The sequence below is a fragment of the Arachis duranensis genome, chromosome 3, assembly GCF_000817695.3.
Source record: "Arachis duranensis cultivar V14167 chromosome 3, aradu.V14167.gnm2.J7QH, whole genome shotgun sequence".
In the NCBI taxonomy this organism is placed as follows: Eukaryota; Viridiplantae; Streptophyta; class Magnoliopsida; order Fabales; family Fabaceae; genus Arachis; species Arachis duranensis.
In genome coordinates this window covers 607,236-621,977 of record NC_029774.3, presented here as the reverse complement: position 1 = coordinate 621,977, position 14,742 = coordinate 607,236, and the positions used below count along the sequence as shown (strand labels likewise).

General features: G+C 29.4%; 2 protein-coding genes and 1 non-coding gene across 4 annotated transcripts; 1 reads left to right on the top strand and 2 right to left on the bottom strand.

Moving 5' to 3' along the window:
- Positions 1-1,315: 1,315 nt before the first annotated feature.
- Positions 1,316-2,881, bottom strand: LOC107476523 (putative phospholipid:diacylglycerol acyltransferase 2). 2 transcript variants are annotated; one of them, XR_008007382.1, is made up of 3 exons: positions 2,597-2,881; positions 1,970-2,191; positions 1,316-1,760 (listed from the first exon to the last, which is right to left on the bottom strand). XR_008007382.1 is itself a non-coding variant. In XM_052259666.1 (2 exons), exons 1-2 carry the CDS (start codon positions 2,009-2,011, stop codon positions 1,524-1,526), a joined length of 306 nt encoding a protein of 101 aa, XP_052115626.1. In that variant the 5' UTR covers positions 2,012-2,396; the 3' UTR covers positions 1,316-1,523. The 2 variants fall into 2 exon arrangements, 1 of the variants encoding a protein (XP_052115626.1); XM_052259666.1 differs by lacking the exon at positions 2,597-2,881 and having other exon boundaries at positions 1,316-1,787; positions 1,970-2,396.
- Positions 2,882-9,663: 6,782 nt separating this feature from the next.
- LOC107476443 (UDP-D-apiose/UDP-D-xylose synthase 2) lies at positions 9,664-12,827 on the top strand. Its single transcript, XM_016096257.3, has 9 exons — positions 9,664-10,107; positions 10,308-10,400; positions 10,515-10,622; positions 11,184-11,298; positions 11,395-11,528; positions 11,631-11,732; positions 11,843-11,935; positions 12,029-12,164; positions 12,263-12,827. The coding sequence occupies exons 1-9, from the start codon at positions 9,817-9,819 to the stop codon at positions 12,373-12,375; spliced, it is 1,185 nt and encodes a 394-aa protein (XP_015951743.1). The 5' UTR covers positions 9,664-9,816; the 3' UTR covers positions 12,376-12,827.
- A 644-nt stretch (positions 12,828-13,471) lies between these two features.
- On the bottom strand, positions 13,472-13,621 carry LOC127746092 (U4 spliceosomal RNA). The gene has a single exon (XR_008007712.1). It is a non-coding gene; the product is annotated as a U4 spliceosomal RNA (small nuclear RNA).
- Between the last annotated feature and the right edge of the window lie 1,121 nt (positions 13,622-14,742).

The following is a 14,742-nucleotide window of genomic DNA, read 5'->3' as shown; positions in this document are numbered from 1 at the left end:
TTTTTTTTTTTTGCGATTTGTGAGTTTAGATCTAAGAGTCAAAGCATTCTTTTTGAACGCGGTATATAGAATAATAGAAAAGTTTTTGAGAGCTTATAATAAAAAGGTTATATCTAAATTTCTTAATCAAATTTATTAAAATTTATTATTATCAATTAAAAAAATTAAAAATTTTAGGTGTTAATTGGTAATACATTCTTATTCCACATTTACATCTTGAGAATATTAAAATTATTATAATATTATTTCAGGTATATATTTTACAATCATCAAAAAAAAGTGTTAAATTATTTTTTATTGATTTTAAATTCTTTACTATTTATTAAAAAAATTGTGTATTTGAATTCACTACTAATTTATTATTATTCATTTTAAGCTCATTTTTATATATTTTTACTTCACAGTAAAATAAGTAAAACAACATATAAATATTTATTAGAGAATTTAAATATTACTAAATTATTTAATTTGATATTGAGTATATAGGTCTAATTTATTAAAAATATAAATTAATAAAAACGATTAATAATTACATTAGAGTTTATACATTTAATATTAAATTAAAAAATTATTTTAAATGCATAATATATATTTTTTATTAATCAAATTATTATAATTTAAATTAATTTTAATAAAATAAGTTAAAATTTTAATTTTAATTTTATCACATATTATGCACGGATTATTATACTTGTATACTATTATTATCCTTTGCTAATCAGATATTAGCAATGTTCTAATATGAAAACATAAAATAGGTTTTGGTTTAATAATGTGTTTGCAGGAACTATTTTCAAACTTGTTTTATTGGTAATCATTATATCTATCTTTTCCTAATAAAGTATGTTGTTGTGGTCGAAATGATTTCTGATCCTGTCACACCTGTTTTCCCAGGAGGCCCCACAAGCATTTCGGCCACATAATTTGAATATTCGCATGGGCATTTGTGATACATTCATAATTGAGGTGTTAATGTGTTATATAATGGTGCTAGAGAAAACTTTTCGCCCTTTTTCCTTGCTTGATTTAATAATTGCAAGTACAAATAAAAAGGGTATGTAATTGTTCAACTTTAAGTTTTAACTATGTTGATTAGATATATTTATAGTTATCCATATAAACAGTGTAACCGGAATTTGTATGTACCGCAGTTAACTATTTTAATGGAATAGTATATAGTGTAATTAAGAGGTGATGACCTCTTGAAAACAACCATGAACATGCAACCACCTTTTTAATTTCTTCGTAGCAGATATCTACAGAAGATTGTATCAAATTCCACCAACAAATCTATATTATTCTTATTAGTGAGTGATATTGATGAGTTATTTTGAGTATATGTCACATGGTTGTTTATCACCGAAGAGATTTTGAGAAAGAACCAATTAAGATAACATAAGATGAGAAGACACCGCATCCAATCCAACTCAAAATCTTAAAGTGTAAACTCCTCATTCTTCCTTGCTTTCTTTGATATGAACTAACTTCATGCACTCCTCACACTTGCAACATTAACACTATCCTTACTTGGTTTCAAGTGGATTGGACCAGTATCTGTAATGAGCATATTTTGGATCATCTAAGTTCTCTGCAATTCCATGATAGAAGTGAGCCTTAGCACGCTTCATCGTTTTTGAAGCTGCAAAATTAAGCAGATCAATAACAGTTCTTGCTGTGTAAACCTTTTCTGTAGCAACTTTTTGGGTGCTTTCTCTGCTCATCTCATCATGTTCAGTCCATACATCATCACATGCAATTTCCTGTTGATGCCCGAAAACATTATTGTTCTAAAACATGTAAACAGAGTCTCAATGATCAAATGCCTTATAAAACAAGATATAAATGTACAACCTTAATTTGATCAAATGTCTTGCCAAAAAATGATGGACTATTATACTTCTCCAGAAATTATAATGAGAAAATTTTTGTCAGTTTCAAATAGAAAAGACTCTTGAAATAATAATTGAACCTCGGTATTTTGGAAAGAAAGTCTCCAGTCATAGGAAGTCATGTACAAGTTCTTCCCTTCATATCCAATTTTTGCCAAATTTGAATTAACAGAGACCAAAAGGAATAAGCAGGAGCAAAGTTATCTGCAGCAACAAGCCCAGGTACTGCCCTCACTCTAATGCCTGGTGGATCCATTCCAGTTTCATTATGCAGAGAAAGATGTTCTAAATAGCACAGAGGCCTGAATTCCACGGCACAAAAAAAGATTATAGTATATGGAATTGAATCGATTCACAGTACTATTATGACACCAACAATGGACAACTCACAAGTCACTACTTCTCAACTAGAATTAAAATTAGGCCATGTCAAATTGCCAAAAACACTATAGCTAATAACTCTAAGGGTATGTTTAATTGGAGACAAAAATGAGGTAGAAAATTATATGGATACGCTCTATTTATAAACGTATACGTCAACCAACATGAATTAGTCGAGTAGTCAACTTACTCGTTCGCTTAAGCCAGGATTTTGTGAAGGAAAATGGAGAAAACAGATTTCACAACATCCTGAACCATTGCCACCCTAAATGTATTATGATTAACTAATTTGGTACACTGAAAAATGAATGCATTGAAATTGATACCTTTCGAAGAATTGAGCAAAAGTAGGAGGCCACAATGGATTTCTGAAAAGTGGTTGAGCACAAGGCCTCCCTTCCCAGAGTTCCAAGCCACCATTGAAAATCCCAGGAAGAAGAAGAACAGGGTGAAGTGCAGTCACTCCCTCACTCCTGCTGGTGATTCCTGTCCATGAAAACCACCTAGTGCAGCCACAAAACATAGAAGCCACCAAATTGTGTAAACATAACCAACCACCCAAAGACACTCATCAATGTGCCTATCCACTTCAGAGACTCTTAGAATGAGTCAAGATGACCAAATTGAACAACACAAAAAAAATAAGAAATAGGTATATTAATGTTCTGCTAATAAATATGATTGCGTACATACACTAATTACTCTTAACAGATAATTCTGCTAAGTCCTTATTGGTGTTTTAGACGTACACTTGTATGTCTTGAATTTTGCATGCAAGTGGATGATCTACGTGTCAAAAGCCAGAGACGTTTCTATGCTTCTTATGTGGCAATGGCACCACCCTTTTGGAAACTTTTCACCACCAACGAGTCCTAAAGTCTCTGAAAACAGAGTGTGATGTGACAATATAGAAAATTCATATAGTATATGTACTATATTCTTATTCTGAATTCGACGCTGCTTTGGAAAAATAAAAAATGTGAATTTCTTACGAAAGTGATAATGATGGTGCCACAGTATATAGATAAAATAATTTGAATTATATTTGAAACTCAATCTGGGATGTTCATGAATAAAGAAGAGACTAATATAGAAGCATAGATACTCTATCATCTGTGTTTGTTCCTCTTTGTTTGATGGATTTTATTTGTGCTTGTTCCTTATTTCTTTTGAGATTTGATTCTTCCCTACCATTTTAAAATCAAATATTTGGAATAATGTCCATCAACTCTCTTAAATGAAACTCGATATTATATTTAAGAGTTTTATTAACAAACGTTCTAATGCAAGCTTTCCATAAAAGAAACCAATTTTTTTAAGCACTTTGAAAATTATAGTTAAATACTAGTTCTTATTGAAAAAAAAAATTTACGAGAAAACTCAACACAACAAGTTGGGGAGCATTTGAAGAAACATAAAAATAAAAGAAAACAATAAAGCCAAATATTTAAATATGTTTTAGGGTAATCAAGATATTCCAATAAAGAGTTTATTGGTTATTGTCAATATTAAGTTGGATGTTGGTTAAAATGTGTGATGATGCATCTTTAATTTTATAGGAGGGAATACTATTTGAGATAGAGTAATAAAATTTCTGAGAACAATAATTGGTTCGTCCTTAAATAAATTTTAATTTTATATCAATAATTTAGATTTAGAGTTTGAGATTTAGGATTTAGAGTTTAAAATTTAAAATATTAATTATATTATATGTACACTAAAATCAGTTATCAGTATAAAATATATATTAGAATATGAATATATATTAAAAATAAATTGGGCAACTTTCAATCTTAGATATCACAATATATTCACACTACACATTTATCTACACAATATTTAAAAATTTATATTCAACATTTGATACATTCACCAAAATTTAAATTCAAATACAATATATTAAAAAATATATGATTTAACTAATTGAGCTAAACTTCAGCTGCGTGTATCAATATCCTTAAAGTAGAGGATAGCAAAATCTTTTTTGTAATAAAACCTACCATTTCTAAGAACCCTTAAGTAATATGGCTTATCAAGTGGCCCATTAATTTTTGTCAACACGCTGAAGGTTACTTTCGTTTGTAACTTACACATAGGACGTTGAGATGGGCTAAACAATAAACTAGAGGATGATGACATTTTTGGTACATATAACAAGCTGTTAAACTAAACAAAAACAAAGCTGCATAAACTTTTACTTAACTTTTAAATCATATGCTTCTTGATATACTATATCCGAGTTTAAATCTTAGTGAGTACATTAAGTGTTAAATATAAATTCTGAAATATTGTATAAAAAAGTGTGTAGTGTAGGTGTATTGTAATACTTAGGATTGGAGATTGTCACTTGACAAAAAAGAATTTTTATCATTGTGATTTATGTGTTATAACTGACAGAAAACAAAAACACTTTTATCGAGTAAAGTATGTTTTCTGTCTCTAAAGTTTGACAAAAATTTTAAAATTATCCTTAAATTTTATTTTGTTTCAATTTTGTATCAAAAGTTTTCGATTTGCGTCAAATATATCACTGGCAGCTAATTTAAAAAAAAATCAATTCAACAACAATTTCATAAGAATAACCCTCAATATAAGCAAATCAAGTATAATTTTTATACATTATTGTTAGATTAATCTTAAATTTTTTAAAAATTTAGCCGTCGAGAATATTTTTTATGCAAATTGAAAACTTTTAAAATAAAATTAAAATAAAATAAAACTTAAGAATATTTTTAAAACTTTTGTGAAATATCAAACTTTATCCTAATTGAATAAACATTTAAGAATGCAGGTTCACGACCAAAAAAAATGTAGGTTTATAGTTAGAAGAATTTTTTTATATCTAGAAAATTTACTAATTTTGTAAAAGTTCTTAGATTTTTTTATTTCCCTCTAATCGTGGTTGCCCTATTCCAAGACAGGATTAAGAGCGTGGTGAAGGTTGGGCGCGTGAATGAAATAAAAGGAGATTTATTCTTTTAAATTTGGAAATTTATGTGAATATGTGAGATAGTGTATGAAGCACGTGAGCATGAAACTTGTACAGCTCATGGCTTATGGCTACGCCACTAACCGTGTCTATCTCTTTCTCCTTAATTTTCACGTGTTCCCATGATAATATGACTATATGACGGTGATCGAACTCTATTTTTTTCTCTTCTTAATTTTATTTTTCACTATTTAGCACTTTAGCACGTAGTAATAGGGATGGTAATGAGTTTTCATTTTTCGTCTCTCATTTTTATTTAGTAAAATACCTTTTGTTTTTCTCTCATTTTTGCCATAAATTCTCGTTTTTTTTTGGAAAAAACAGATATCGATGGATATTTATAAATATTAAGTTTTATTTTTTTTGTTATAAAAAAGTTATATATAATTTAACTAAATATATTAAATCAAATATAATTTAAACAAATAAAATGAATTATAATTACTTATACAACTTATATGTATAAAGATATTTAAGTACATTTTTTTTTATAAATTTCTGTAGAACAAATACTCAATCTTCTCTCGCATCTATTTATTCGTGTTGATGGATATCCGTCTTCATAAAATTTTGCGGATTTTTATTAATCTCTTTCGTTGTAGATAATTTCTGCAGATATTGGATTTGTTTGGATGAACTTTTAAAAAAAAATTCGAGTTATCTCTTTTTAAAAGATCTTATAAAAAAGTAAAAGTAATTTTATATTTTGGTATCTCATACAAAAAGATCTTTTTATTTATCAATTATGTTTGGATATTTTTTTTTTGGTGACTATGTTTATATATAATAATATAAAAGTATTTTTTGTTTATTTATTACATAAAAATATCTTTTTTTAAGAAAAAAGATCTTTAAAAAAAGATGTAAATTACAGCTTTTTAAAAAAGATATTTTTATGATTTTTTTAGTACTTTTACTTTTTTTTTTGTTTACCCAAATTGTATCTCCCAACCCGACGGGTTAAGGACTAATCCGTCGCGGATCTGAGCTCCATTTAAGGGTCTGCCGCTGGCCAATGAGTTGCTGCATGCATAAGGCGAGGTTCGAACTCCCGACTCAACCAACCCAAGTTAGTTCTAGTATTTTTACTTTTACTACTCGAAATTTGACAAACATGCTAAAAAATAAAAAAAATATTTTTTATTAAAAAAATCTTTTTTTATTAAAATAATGATGCCCAAATAAACACATTGAAGTGCAAATATTTTAATTTTACTATTTTTAGATAGTAATAATAAAAATGTGTTGTTAAGGACGTTTCTTAACAATATTACAAATCATTTTTTATTATTAAACATTATTGATCTTTTATTTTAATATTCTTAACCAATGTTTTTAGATATCTTTAACTAAACCAATAATAAAATAATAAAATAGCAATATCAATAATCCAAAATTAGTCAAAAGATAGTAGCATCCTAACGCCAAAACGAGTTAGATATTTTCATTCAAACTATATTTAATTCACCACGCTGATAGCGTTGTTACTTGTATTTTTGTGAACTATATCAAGTAATATGCTATTATATAAAATAATTAAACTCAATAAATCACGATGAAGTCGCATCATATTGTTTAAATGCCATGAAATTATTATTATTATTATTATTATTATTATTATTATTTTGAAAGGGAATGCTATGAAATTATTACATATAGCGCATGATACATCAAATTATATTGACTATATCTAACATTGTTCAATAAAAGTTTCACTATATATTTGAAAATGACAAAGTAGATATTGACGGTCACATTATAAAACTTTGATATACAAAATCATTTACCATAAATTGACTAATAATGTCTACTTATAACCTGTGCTGGTTTAGTAGTTGTGTTTTGTTTGATGTTTGTATCATTTAATTTGGTCTATATTTGATGTAAATGTCAAAAAAGAATTTGAATCTTTTAAATTTTGAATTTTTATTTTTGAAGATAATTTATAATTTCGCACATTTAAATAGTTTTTTTTATATTTTTTTAATTTCACTTATAAAATAAATGATGAGAGATCACATTTTATTCTTTAAAATAAAAATAAAAATTTAGAGGATCCAAATTCGTACAAAAAATTATAAATTTTATGATATCATTTTATCTCTTTTCACGTGTCAAATTTGCAATAAATTATTTAAACTGCTTATATTTTGTGGTTCTTATTTACTTATTTATTTGTGTATTTAAAAAAATTATAGAAAAAAAAGAATAAAAAAATAATGATGATGATAAAAAGACACCAACATTAATTATATAAAACATAAAAATATAATAATAATAATACCGAAATTAATTATATAAATTTCAAAATTTTATCACGATAAATACATAATTTAAATTGATCTCTACGTTATATTACAAAACAATTTGTTGTTTAGAATTTAGGAATATACAATTCAACTTTAAAAATAATTTTGTTTAAATTAAATTTTTTATTTTTTAAGTAAAACATGAAAAGATACAGAAAAAAGAAAAATAAAGACAAAAATAAGATATAATAGAAAGAAAAAAAGAAAATATATTAGTCGAAATTTTGGTGTTACGATTAAAAAATTTCGGTGTTATTTTAAAAAAATTTTGATATTATTTTCATTTCTGATAATTTTCAATTAGTTAAAATTTTTTTTGTATTACTGTTAAGAAATTTTAGTATTCAAATTCAAAAATTTCCTATGCCGATCTTAAAAAAGTTTTGATATTATTTTTTGATAAATTATATACAATTTTAAATTTTTCTCTTTTTTTATCTTTATCATTATTATCATCTTCTTTTTTTTTCTTTTTTATTTTATCCTTCTTAATTTATTTTTTCAAGAATAAAAAAAACTATAATAACACTAAATAAAAAGGAAAAAAAAGAAAAATAATAATAAAAAAACAACAATAATATCAAAAATAGAAGAACGATAAAAAAACACACAAAAAAAGGTACATAATTCACACATACTTATGTAGATATTTTTGTTACATTTTAGCTAATTTAATTGAATTAAACTGATAAAAATATTTAAATATATAATAAAACTCTTTAAAAAAAAATACTCAATTAACTTTAATAAAGCATAAAATAAAAGACAACTTACAATATTACAAATCCAATAACTACCCTCCATTAAACGATTCCCTTTGAAGATATATAATAATTACCTAACCTCCATGCTAAATTAAATATGATTCATGAATTTTATAGTTGCAAATAAAAATTAATTATTTAATTAGTTATTATATATTTGTATAATATAAATATCCTTCAATCTAATTTTAATATATATTTTATATCATTAATTAATTTAAAATTTTATTAAGTAGATAATAATTTTTATAAATAACATGAATAATAAATTCTAAAATTAACTTAATAAAGTATAAAAATATTCCACTTTTAAATTACCTTCTAAATCTTAACACTATAATAACGCACACCTAATGAATTGAACATCCAACCATTATTAACTGTGCATGGATAAATCGAATAAAAAATAATAATCATCCAATTAAAAATAATCAACATAATCATTTGTATACTTATTGAATTGAACATCTGACATATTTTTTTTATTACTATCCGACATATCCACTTAGCTTTTGACTTATAAAAAGTTACAGTATTAATGTCTGGTGCAATTTTTAAAACCTTGCAATTTTTGAAAGAGTTATTTAGGAGCTTAGACCATCTTCAGTAGAGAATTCATTTCAGTCCCTAATTATGGGATACCTGTCATAAAAAGTAACTCCACGTCAGCTTTTGCGTCATAAACAGTAAATAAGAACTCAAAGTATCTTTTTCTTCTTCATTAGGATAAACTAACTTTAGTCTCTATTGTGACCAATTATTATAATTATTAATAAATTAATTATAAATTTATATAATTATTTATTTTATAATAACTTGCCACATGACAAATTATTATTAGATGATAAAAATTTCTATTTAGAGAGACTCTCTTCTGTTGAAAATCACGCATGAACTCATTCATTTTTTTTTCTTCTCCAACGGTGAGCCTCTACTTTTGTCAGGAACAGGGACTCATATTTTGGCCATTAGAAATGTTTTTATAGAAAAGTTAAAAAAATAACTTCTCTCATAATATTATTATCTTTTATCATATTTTTATAAAATACACAATTTTAAAATTAAAAATCCAAATATAAAATAACTTATTTATAAATTATTTTTTATATATTATTTAAACAATTTTTCAAGAAAAACATAATTAAGTTTTTATATTTTTTCATTAATTTAATGGTTAATTTTTTGTATAAGGAAAAGAAGTGAAGAGAGATACACGCGCGCAGTGATGAGAGTAAGAAAGTGGCGCGACCGCAAGGGTGTCCCAATCATATTCTTTTCTTTTCCCTCTCCTGATTCTCTACATTTTCTTCTTCTTCTTCTTTCGCTTCTTCTTCTTCTTGTTCCTTCTTCCCTCTTCTTCATTCTAACTATATATAAATAGCGCACACCTCACACACTTCGTTACTCGTCATTTTCCCATAACAACCACCTCTAAAGAGAGACACACCTCACTCTCCAAAGAAACAAAGAAAAGCAACAACATAATGGCTTCTTCTGCTTCTGTTGGTGCCTCAGCTCGCGTGGATCTGGATGGGAACCCGATAAAGCCATTAACGATCTGCATGATCGGTGCCGGAGGGTTCATTGGCTCACACCTTTGCGAGAAGCTCATGTCCGAAACGCAGCACAAGGTTCTCGCATTGGATGTCTACAACGACAAGATCAAGCACCTCTTGGAGCCCGATAACCTTCCATGGCACGGTCGCATCACCTTCCACCGACTCAACATCAAGCACGATTCAAGGCTCGAAGGTCTCATCAAGATGTCGGATCTGGTAATTTATTTCTTAATTAAATGCCCTAATTTATCGTAATTGAAGCTTTTTATGTTCTTGGATATGTTCGCAGAATGCCAATTTGATGTGTAATATAGCTCGAATCTAACTGCATTCTATAATTATTGATGTTATTGTTCTTGGATTTGTGCTTACATTGCGAAATTGAAATTGAACATTTGTGTGTGTGTGTTTTTCAGACGATAAATCTGGCTGCAATTTGCACCCCTGCGGATTACAATACCCGTCCCCTTGACACAATTTACAGCAACTTCATCGATGCTCTCCCTGTGGTACGTGTTCTTCGTGTGATTAGGTCAAATTGTAAATAATTAAAGACCAAACATTCATGTTGGAGCTGAATGAGATGTGTGATTTTGATTTTTGATGTGTTGTTTCTGTTTCAGGTGAAGTACTGCTCTGAGAATAACAAGAGGCTTATTCACTTCTCTACTTGTGAAGTGTATGGGAAAACGATTGGAAGCTTTCTCCCCAAAGATAGTCCTCTTCGTCAGGTAACCTTTCCTTTTCTTGTTGATTTTATTTTATTTTATTTTTTTAAATCTTTCTTTGTTTGGTAAAGGAAGCTTCTTCCAGATCTATGCATATTATTCAAAGTATTTGTTTTTTAACAGTACAAAAGTGTTAAAAATGTGTCGGTGCGAATCCCATCACACCTCCCCAAATTAAGCTCCCTTATAAAATTGCATGATACTACCTCTGTTTTCTTTTATATGTTACAGTCACTTTTTGTTATGTATCTTTAACAAATAAAAAGGGAATAGAGAGTTTTTTTAAGTTAAAAGGACATTGACATGTTGTGATTTGTGTAATGTCCTAAATATGCATATGATTGTTCCTTTTTAAGATTGGGTTTCTTGGCTTTTTATTATTCAGGTTATTTGGGAAATGATGGGGGACTTTTTTAAAAATGGACTGTCCCTTTCTGTCATTTTGTCTGTTTCGTTTGCCTTTTCATATTTTGTATTGAGATATAGGGAGTGCTTTGCTTGTTTCTTTTTGTGATGAGCTGATCAACTGTGCTATATACTGTTCACAATATTGTGTGGTGATAGGATCCTGCATACTACGTTCTTAAAGAAGATGAGTCTCCATGCATTTTTGGTTCGATTGAGAAGCAGAGATGGTCCTATGCCTGTGCAAAGCAGTTGATTGAGAGGCTGATTTATGGTGAGCTGAACTTCTTTCCTCTTATATCTATATAAGGACAGGGATCATTTCCAATATTGGATTGAATAGTCTCAGTGACATTGTGATCATTGACAGCTGAGGGTGCTGAAAATGGTATGGAGTTCACAATTGTGAGGCCTTTTAATTGGATTGGACCTAGAATGGATTTCATTCCTGGCGTTGATGGTCCTAGTGAGGGTGTTCCCCGGGTTCTTGCATGCTTTAGCAATGTAAGCTACATTTATTTGGCTCTAGGAGTTTGTAGGTGTTTTATTACTTTGCCTTCTTTGCCAATATTATCCAATTTTTTTTTCCTTTATTCATTTTTGCAGAATCTTCTCAGAGGGCAGCCCCTCAAGCTAGTGGACGGTGGCCAATCCCAGAGAACCTTTGTTTACATCAAGGATGCTATTGAAGCTGTAACACTGATGATTGTAGGTTCTCATACCCCTAGTGTTGACTTTTATTTTTCATTCTGAATTTCTGATCGTTTGATCTTTGTGGAAGTCCTTCTTAAACTGTTGTTACCTTTTATTGTTAACAGGAAAACCCTGCCAGGGCTAATGGACATATCTTCAATGTGGGTAACCCCAACAATGAGGTTACAGTTCGGCAGCTTGCTGAAATGATGATTAAGGTGAAATGATCAAATTATTCACCATTGCATATCAGAATGCATGCACGTTACTCCTTCTGGGGATTCAAGAATTATTAACCTTTAATTCTACAGGTATACTCAAAGGTAAGTGGAGAACAACCTCCAGAGACGCCTACAATCGACGTCAGCTCGAAAGAATTTTATGGCGAGGGATATGACGATAGCGACAAGAGAATTCCTGACATGACCACAATAAACAGGCAACTTGGTAGGTTTCCTCATTCATTCATTCATTCATTAATCGAATTTGATATTCAAGTTGTCAAGCTTCTTTATTTTTTTATGGTTTTGTTGTTCCTCTCACAGGATGGAACCCAAAGACCTCACTTTGGGACCTGCTTGAGTCCACACTGACCTATCAGCACAGGACATATGCTGAAGCCATTAAGAAAGTCATTGCTAAACCTGTTGCAAGTTGAGCTTATGCAGTAATGGGGTTGTATACTACTATTATACTACAAACGTTTCAGAAGGGTTTATTTTCTGGTCTTAAAAGTGTTCCACTAACCCATCATGGGGCCATAACGCATATTTTACTCTTGGTTTTGCATACATTGTGAAAATGTTCGTAGCCAATAGGAATTTAGCCCAATTCCAAAATCAGCACGTGCTCTAAGGTGTGTCTATTGATTGATTAGTTGGAATTACATATGGGCAATTTGTGTATTTTTAATAGCTTTGTGCTACTAGACATGTTGAAGGCCTTTTATAGATTTTTATTTTTTGTTTTTTATTTTCATATTTTGTTGTTTTAGATGGCTGTCGGTCACTACTGTGTTGTCATTCCAGATCTGATGTAAGTGTAAAACATTTTGTTTGACCCTCTAAGCCATGTGCTCTAAATTATTTGTCATTAATTTATTCTGTTAAATGGATTGCATGTGTTATACAACTTATACTATTATTATTCCCCTTAATTGCAATATTAACAATCTGCAATAAATTATGTTGGAGAAATAAGTTAGGATTCCAGTTGGAACGGAGAAAATTATGTACTCCTTTGTATTCTCTATTAATTAGACAATATTTGGTTAGCACTGTATCGTCGCTATGGTGATGATGGGAAAAACAGTCAAACGCTAACAAAGGTAGGGTATAATCATATAAGCAATTGGAATTGATCTCCTAACTCAAATATCTGTTTGATCATGTCGTGTTGACTGAAGTTTTTTTCAATTTATCTTAGGATTGACTTTGTTAACTGATGATTTTATTTTATACTGTCCACCCTTTTTAACTAATGACAAAAGTCTATACTACACGGCTTCACCTTGTTACAATTAAGATCACTGGTAGGCTTGAGAGTTACGCAGAAACCAATTTTAAGCAACTCATGTTCTTCTGATTAATTGGTGCCAGAAGTTACAAGAAATAAACTTAGCAGAGATCAATTCTATCTAAGAGTGCAAATCACACGCATGTATCAGTGTTATCACTATCTATCCTGTTTCCTATTTAGTACTAACACTAGCTTTAACATAAAGATAAAAATAAATTTTGAAACTAAACTTGTAGGGCTTTACCAAAAAGGAGCCCTTCCAGAAATTCTCGAAGGCCTGGGCCAAACCCAGGCCTAAGAGGGGGTTTGGAAATAGTTTTCAACCAGCAATAGACGCGCCTCGGTTAGAACCTCACTAGCTGCGTCATTGCCCCAAGCGCAAAGATAGTTTTGAAGTTCTCGTTGGTCTCTTTATATAGGACAGCTTACCGTGCTATAATATGCTCCACCACGGATGTGGGACTATAAGGCTTTCTTTTATTTTTGCTTCCACATCGAAATAACCTCCTAATGGTATCTACTAGTGAGTTGCTTGTCATATCCATTCCTAACACCATCTGCAGCTCGAATCCATTTAATGTTAAAGATCAAATAATGATCAATATACACCCCATAGCTCTCCATAGTCACAGGGCATGAGCTCAGCTTTCCAATGCAGTGCCAATAACGACAGCAAGAACTAAAAAAAAACCAAGGACCACTCCACTTACTAGCATCATCATGTCTCTCTGTCGAATCTAGCAAAGAAGATTGATGAAAATTTTCTAAATGGTGTGGCCAACTTTTTCTTTAATTCAATTTTTTTTCACATGTACTAGTGAAAGGTTTTCAATTATAATTTTGTTGAATGTAAGAATATGATCTTTCTTATTTTATTCGTGATTTATATAATTAAAATTCAACCTATAATTTTTAGATATTTCCTTACTCGTTAATCTATTATCATTTGTGTATGTATGCATATTCATACATGTAACTGTAATTATACAAAACTAAGTGGGTTTGTAAGGTGAATTACCGAATACATCAAAACCTTTGGGGGCACATGGAGTGCTTTCTGAGTTCTGACGATGATTAGAGAACATTCTATCTTAAGAATATATATTATATAGAACCATAGCAGAACCAGTAAAAGCTTTGTCATTGTAAACAATTATATGGGGTGACCATTGTCACTTTCCTTCTACTGCACTTAAAGGTTTTCCCCTAAAGTTCTAACATAATTAGTGGTCCTCTGGTTTGATATTTCTAATTTACTTTGCTACTCTTGTCTGGATGTTTTGAAATTTGTTCAATTTCAGGAATTAGATTTTGTCAAATGTCCTTGTACCGCCAATTAAAATTACAAATGTTTAAACTAAAGATATATGTTTTCTATTTTATTTTATAATCCCTTGACCCACATAATTGAATAGAAAGAGCCAATAATTTTTTAAAACAAATGGCAAGAAGGAAAGGAACAAAGCTTGAGACAAGGAAGGGGACACCAATGATTTCTGAGCCGGCT

Excerpts from the sequence above, each read along its gene's own strand:
- LOC107476523 (XM_052259666.1), bottom strand. The coding sequence starts at position 2,011 with ATGACTTCCTATGACTGGAGACTTTCTTTCCAAAATACCGAG. Across the intron at positions 1,788-1,969 it reads TTTCTTTCCAAAATACCGAG|AACAATAATGTTTTCGGGCA; the intron begins GTTCAATTATTA and ends TACATGTTTTAG.
- LOC107476443 (XM_016096257.3), top strand. The coding sequence starts at position 9,817 with ATGGCTTCTTCTGCTTCTGTTGGTGCCTCAGCTCGCGTGGATCTGGAT. Across the intron at positions 10,401-10,514 it reads TCATCGATGCTCTCCCTGTG|GTGAAGTACTGCTCTGAGAA; the intron begins GTACGTGTTCTT and ends TTTCTGTTTCAG. Across the intron at positions 12,165-12,262 it reads CACAATAAACAGGCAACTTG|GATGGAACCCAAAGACCTCA; the intron begins GTAGGTTTCCTC and ends TTCCTCTCACAG.